Source organism: Telopea speciosissima, unplaced genomic scaffold (genome assembly GCF_018873765.1).
Source record: "Telopea speciosissima isolate NSW1024214 ecotype Mountain lineage unplaced genomic scaffold, Tspe_v1 Tspe_v1.0266, whole genome shotgun sequence".
Classification (NCBI taxonomy): domain Eukaryota; kingdom Viridiplantae; phylum Streptophyta; class Magnoliopsida; order Proteales; family Proteaceae; genus Telopea; species Telopea speciosissima.
The window spans coordinates 41,983-49,603 of NW_025317602.1; the positions used below are offsets into that span (position 1 = coordinate 41,983).

General features: G+C 38.5%; 1 protein-coding gene across 1 annotated transcript; it reads left to right on the plus strand.

The window, feature by feature from the left end:
* The first annotated feature begins 220 nt into the window (after nucleotides 1-220).
* On the plus strand, nucleotides 221-7,375 carry LOC122647915. The gene is made up of 2 exons (XM_043841209.1): nucleotides 221-245; nucleotides 5,091-7,375. Exon 2 carries the CDS (start codon nucleotides 5,114-5,116, stop codon nucleotides 7,373-7,375), a length of 2,262 nt encoding a protein of 753 aa, XP_043697144.1. The 5' UTR covers nucleotides 221-245; nucleotides 5,091-5,113.
* The last annotated feature ends 246 nt before the right edge of the window (nucleotides 7,376-7,621 follow it).

Consider the following 7,621-nt stretch of genomic DNA (forward strand, 5'->3'; position numbering starts at 1 on the left):
ACGAAGAAACAAATCTCTAACGATTGAAGTGTACTTATGCATTCATTGTTTATATATAATCATGTGATTATGTACTTAATTATTATTACAAGTCCAACTCCCAAGTCATAAGACCTTTAACTGAAGTCTTTAATAGTTTATATTTTGAAATGCTCCTCCCCGTCCATATGGTCAGTTGACATTGCTACCTGAATTAAAAAGAATACCTTATGAGACTATAAGAAGAAGAAGAAGTAGAAGAAGAGGCAGCAGCAACATGGGCAAAGTAGGGTGTGTGGATGGACAACAGGATACAGCATTGTATTCTGCACCTATTCCTTTGATTGGTCTCTACATCGCAGCTGCAACATTGGTATGCTTCTTCTCTATTACTTTTGATTTGGTGCATGGATTTGTTCGAAAGAAGCCATTTTTACCATGTAAATTGTTCCCGATGAATGCATTCACCTTGACTATGTTAGCAATAGCAATGAAAATCCCAGTTGATCTTACCACCCCCATGCCTAGAGCTGAGGATCAGCTCTCCAAGCTCACTAGCACTGCATTGTTGTGCACCTCACTTGGGTTTTATATCCCCTCACTGGGGACTATGGGCACATCCGAGAGCTATGGCAACTTGGCAGCATTGAGCGTGATGGCAATTACTGTGGTTGTTAATGTGTGTATACAAATGGGCACAGGTGTGATCTTTGCTTTCACAATAGAACACATTATCATCAAAGTCTGCATCTTAGTATTGCTTTTGTTGATGTGGTCATCTGCAATAGCATTTAAAGGCCAAACAGAGTTCTGGGAACATCCGTTAAGAGATGAAGTGAAGTCTAATGATACATATGCAAAAAAGGGTCTGCAGGGATTAAGAAAACTAATAGTGAGGCTTCATGTAATCAACTACAGATGCAACCCACAGACATTGTTATGTGAAACTCCATCGTTACACTTTTGGCTCACTATGTGTCTTTTCTTCAATAGTTGTCTCACAAGCCATGCTGAGGTCTTTTGGCCTAAGAGAAATGAGGTTATGCAGTAGTGCTTCTTCTGACTACAAATGGTCGATTCCCATCGTGATTATTTCCCAATTTTTAACCATTGCAGTGGGGACTTTTTCCTTCATCTATAGATGTCTTCCTTTTGTCCCCCACCGTCGTCAAATGTTGGATATCTTTTCATTTCTTATTCATCTTCCAGAACAAGAATTAGAGTATCTAAAGTTCAAGGTCTTATCTTTTAGGTTCCTCAGCAAAAGCCTCTCTAATGTCTTTCTAGTTGCCAAAGACTTTGTCATGAATGTGCTTATAAAAGCCCAATTTCTGGTGCATATATGCAGCATTATCTTCATTGGGATGCCAATTAACATTGGTATGACATTCTTGAAAGGTATAATTCATATCTTCCATAAGAACACAAAGGATATTGAAGAAATGTCTACTATTGTGTCACAAATACAAGACTTAGGATTGACATCTCTGGATTGTGATAACCATTTTGATACTTGGATGATTAAAATGGCCATGAAAGACATGATGAGATGGACGAATAAATATAAGAGGGACTGTCCAACTCATCTCATCCTGTTAATAGCTAAATGTCCTCCTCCTACATCAGAATGTGCCCTCCTTGTAAGAGAATTGGAAGCTACAGGGATGGCATTTTTAGATACATGTGAAGGGCGGATTTTTTCGCATCCATTTACATACCAGTATGATTATGAGTACAGAGTTTCGTGCATGTCAGTTTTGGTCCTTTCAGGAATGCTTGCAGAATTAATGCCATCTTCCCATAGAGAATCTCTAATGCACATATTAGAAGCCTTGGATGAGTAATTTGAAATCATTTATTATGTCGACCAGAAGACCACCGATGCTTCTAGCATGAGTGACAAAACAAGATGGACGATAGTAAAAGATGTGTGGGCGCAATGGAACAATCCCAACCATTGGTTCCGAACTGAAATCTTCTCATCTGTAATTGGGAGTTACAAATTGAAGAGATCAGAGGAATCCGATTTAGAGCTAGATGATGTCCTTAAGGTTCTTAGGGAGGCTCATGACATGTGATTGCTTTGCTTTATGTTTCTGTATGTTGGCTAACAAGCACATGTATTATATTGACACTCAACTTGCAATTATTTGTGAGTTCATACTGAAGAAGAAGCATGAATCGGTTAAACATCTATTTGATTTCGTAGAAACATGTTTTGTAAATATGCTCTGTTTTACACTCTCTCGTCTCCCGCTGGCCATATTGAAGGAGATCGTTGGAGAATATCCATCTGAAATAGGTGAAGGAAGAATGAGAAAAGCCTTGAAGTTGCTTTGTAAACTTGAGTTGTTTGGGGACACAAAAATCGAATGGTCATGGCCAACTGAATTTGAACCTAAAAGCAATCAAGCAAATTATGGACTCCGTCCTATAGTTGCTTCTGATTCTAGTTTAAAAGTTGAGGCCAAGGTTTCAAATGTCCTTGATGGAAAGGTTGGCAATAGTGATGCTTCCCTTGCCACCGCTGCTGCTGCTGTTGTGGAAGAGGCCGAGGTTTCAAATGTCCTTGATGGAAAGGTTGGCAAAAGTGATGCTTCCCTTGTCGCTGCTGCTGCTGCTGTTGCTTCTACAACAGATGATGATGATGATGATGGTGATTATTATTATGATACAATTATAGAAATTGGATCAGATGAGATGGTTTGAATAACTACGGCAAATGCTTCCTTTGTATGATCAATTTCTGGTTTATTGGCATAGGTTTGTCATTCCTGAATACCACAATTGTATTTTATGTTTTTCATTAAAGTTTCTAGGATTATATGGTTCATTGAGATTAAATTTTCTATTACTGCTTGTAAACAATTTTTTTACTTTCCTTAGTTCTTCTCAATTCTATACTATTCTTGTCAAAATACAAGAAGAATCAGTTACTTAAAAGATGTTTGAACAAGGGCAACCTGACCATGGTCTTACCATTTGAACCATTAATCATTTTCCTATCCAATGCCCACTCTGTTTCTTTCATAAATATGGACTTGGAATCGGCCATGACTGATCCGGCTAATTCTGATTGATTCTGTTGATCTGCTCTGCTTCCGGACGATTATGATGGATTCTGACTGATTAGTAAGGGCGTTTTTTATTTTTATTTTTATGTCCTAGCGCATTAGCCAACTCAAAAGGGTTAACCAACCTTTTCAAGCCATAGAGTGCAAATGAACACAAAAACACACAGACAGATATGCTTTCTCAAAGCTACTGGCAGTTTTGACAAACTGATGGGCAATCACTCTCTTTAAAAAAGTGGGTGTGTTTATCCACGAAGTATCATCATCACCATAAACTACTTTAAATGGAAGCTGAGACATCCAAGGAATAATTTCAATATTTTCTGTTTAAGACACACCTCCTGCAGATAAGTTTTAGCATGATTACTACTTACTGGTAGGATTAAGAGAGAAGTGGCCTTGTGTGGTTCAGAATTAATTCTATTAATTCTTCAAGTTTCTTGGGGTTTGGAAAGAATCTGTATAATCTCATTAGATCGAATGATAAATAAATGAGAAAAATCTAATTAAAAGAAGGCTATTCTTGAATTATAACCAGTACAAAGAGACTCCTTATAAAAGTGTACTCTGCCCTCAAGAAGAGAGATATACAACTGAAAAGAAATACCTCCAGTACTCAATGTGCAATTGTTCTGAAGCACCACTAACAGTACAAAAGGAATATCTATTTGGGAAATTGTTTAGAAGGGTTGCACAATATTAAAACTTGTGCATGCAGTTCCTAATCCTCTAAGGAAAAGGAAAAATGATACAGCTACTTCATATAAACTTTGGCTAAAGGATCAAAGGCTTGATCCAGGATTAATACACAGACACCAAATTTAATCCTCTTTGGAGAAGGGAAATGTGAAGTAGTATGGACTTTCCAAGGTCTTCCATGGGCAAGTTTGGAGCTTTCCCATGGGAGCTGTGGTTCCTCTTGGGGGTAGCTGAGATGCCCAAGGGAGACTGAGATACTGTCTTCACTTTTCGACACTTATTATCTGATAAAATCCAACCCAATATGCAGGTAAGAAAGTTTTACTTGTTTCAAGTTGTACATATACTGTCTATCAAGAATGAAAACTAACTTGACTTCTGGGAAAAACCCAATATAGGAAAATTATTTTCAGGGCAGATAAATTCTGAATGAGACGAATCTAAATCACCATGAGACCATGAAATTTTAATCAAATATGAGAAAATACCCAACATAGATGACTAGATATGCATCCTACTAGCCTTTGTGGAACTGGCAAGAGCTAGCCCAAAGAAAAGGAAAAGGTTGGATTCCTTCCTTGTATACGCATATCATCCTGGCACTTTTGCTCCATCTGTAGGCCCGTCCCCTATAAAGAGAGCTTACAAGACTATAAACTTGTAGCACTTTTGCATATTCGACTTTCTTTTCTTAATTGTTGTCCCCACCTGTCGTTCAGAATGGAAGCATAACTTAAGTTTATCAACAATTTCGAGAATCATAAAAGAAAAGATAATTGCTTCAAAATTTTTTGTTCACACGTTTCAAGGCAACTGATAGAAGACCGTATATTTTTTGGAAAAAGCCTCAAACTCATCAAGATTGTTTAACTTAATTTTTATTAAATTAAATGTGACAAGACTCACTCTGTTGGATGTTCCAATTACCCTTCTCTATGGAGTCGAGGAGGCCCTCGCCGAACTTGAAGCCTTGGCTGCAGCTGAAGAAGCAACTACTCCACCACTCATAGCTTCGGATGAATCCAACAACAGATCCGATTGATCTGCTTACATCACCACCCACGTCAGCACACATTAATGCACCATGAACAGTATCCGACAAAAATATTATTCATGAACAGTGCCGGCGCTACGCGCCTACCTTTGCTATTCGGATTTCAAACGTTATTTTTAGATCCGGATTTTCTTGTTTAAGAGGGACGACGCTCTTCATTTGGGACATCTTCGGAACGACAACGGCGCTCCAGTCTCTCCCTCTCCTTTATCTCCTTTGTAATAATTGCCGCTTTCGGCTTTTTCATCTTCTGTATGCTATTATTTAACAAAGAAGAGAAAGAGGAAGAAGTAGAAGAAGAAGCAACATGGGCAAAGGAGGGTGTGTGAATGGAGAACTGGATACAGCATCGTATGGTTCACCTGTTCCTTTGATTGGCCTCTATATTGCAGCTGCAACATTGGTATGCTTCTTTTGCATAACTTTTGATTTAGTGAATGGATTATTCATTCGAAAGAAGCCATTTGTACCATGTAAATTGTTCCCTATGAACGCATTCACCATGACTGTGCTAGCACTAGCCACAAAACTCCCAGTTGATCTCACAGCATCTATGCCTAGAGCAGAGGATCAGCTCTCCAAGCTCACTGGAACTGCATTGTTGTGCATCTCACTTGGGTTTTATATGCCCTCATTGGGGACAATGGGCACATCCGAGCGCTACGGCAACATGGCAGCATTGAGTGTGATGGTGATTACTATGGTTGTTAATGTCTGCATACAAATGCGCACAGGTGTGATCTTTGCCTTCATAGTAGAGCACATCATCATTATGTTCTGCATCTTAATATTGCTTTTGTTGATGTGGTCATCTGCTATAGCATTTAGAGGCCAAAGTCGTGAATGGACTACTTATTATACTAACTGTGGAAAGGGTCCTCAGGGATTAAGAAAACTATTGCTGAAGCTCCATCTTCTCAACTATACAGGCAACCCTCAAACATTGTTATGTGAAACTTCACATCATCACACTTTTGGCTTACTCTGTGCCCTTTCTTCCGCAGTTGTCTTACAAGCCATGTTGAGATCATTTGTTCTGAAAAATATGAGGTTTTGCAGTGGTGTTTCTGACTACAGATGGTCGATTCCCATTGTGATTGTGGTCCAATTTCTAACCATTGTAGTGGGGACATTTTCCATTATCTGTAGATGGGTTTCTTTTGTCAGCCACTCTAACCAGGTTGCCCTCTGGGCTCATAAAGAATCATATTTTCCAGAACGAGAATTGGAATTTCTGAAGTTGAATCTCTCTTTTAGGTTCCTCAGCAAAAACCTTTCTAATGTCTTTCTAGTTGCCAAAGACTTCATCATGAATGTGCTTATACGCACCCAAATCGCATTGTATACATGCAGCAGTTTCTTGGTTGGGTACCCAATTTACTTTGTTAAGGCATTCTTGGGAAAAATAGTTCCATTTGATCGTATCTTCCATGAGCACACAGAAGATATTGATAGAATGTTAGAAGAAATGTCTACTTCTATGTTTAGTTTATCCTTCGATGTATTTTCATCTCTACAGCACAATGACACTTTCATTCGTTGGATAACTAACATGGCCTTGAAAGACATGATTAGATGGACAAATACATATAAGAGGAACTGTCCAACTCATTTTATCCAATTAATAACTAACTGTTCAGCTTCTAAATCAGAATGTGCCCTCTTCATAAAGAAATTAGAAGCAATTGGGAATGAAGTTTTTGCAGGTGCCTATGACTACAGAGTTTCGTGTGTATCAGTGTTGGTCCTTTCAGGAATGCTTGCAGAATTGATGCCAACTTCACGTAGGGAATCTCTAATGTACAGCTTAGATGAATCCTTTGAAATCATTTATTTTGTCGACCAAAAGACTGATACTCCCAGCATGATAGATGAAGTAAGATGGAGGTCAATAAAAGATGTATGGGCGCAATGGGAAAATCCCAACCATTGGTTCCGAACTATCATCTCGCAGGCATTCAAGAAAAAATTTAAGGGACCCGAGTTTGAGCAACATGATGCCCGTGGCGTTCTTAGGGACGCTCTCGACGCTATGGAAGAATACCTTAGAGATTGTCTAAGGGCTTCTAATAGTAGAGGAGAAGCTAATTCGTTTGCTGGAACTCAGCTGTATTGGATTGGAGCTGAATTTTTTGTCATTTCTAAATTTTTAAGGGCTCAGGAATATGAATCAGATAAGGATTTATTTGATTTCTTAGAGAAGTGTTTTGTACAGATGCTCTGTTTTACCCTCTTCAGTCTCCCACTGGCTATACTAAAAGAGATTGGTGGAGATGATCCAACTAGAATAGGTGAAGGAAGAGTGAGAAAAGCTTTGAAGTTCTTTTGTAAACTTGAGATGTTAAAGGACACAATCGAATGGGCATGGCCAGCTGAATTTGACCCTGAAAGCCAACCAAATGATGACCTCTCTCCTGCAGTGGTTACTGACTCTCCTTCAGAAGTTGAGCCTAAGGTTTCAAATCTTGTTGACAGAGAGATTGGGAATAGTGATGCTTCCTTCGTTATTGCTACTGCCGATGATGATGATGATACAATTAAAGAAGTTGGATCTAATGAGATTCTTTAAATGACAATTTCAGTGCTTCTGCATGCTCAAATTCCAGTTTATTGAGGTAGGTTTGCGATTCCTGAATACTACTACCATTGCTTTTTATGTTTTAACAACTAAGGTTTTTAGCATTATGTATTCCTTTGAGATGAACTTCTCTATCACTATTTGTATACACATTCTGCTTTCCTATGCTCTTCTCAATTAGATACTATTCTTGTCAAAATAAAACAAAAATCACAGTTTTAAAATACGTTGGACCAT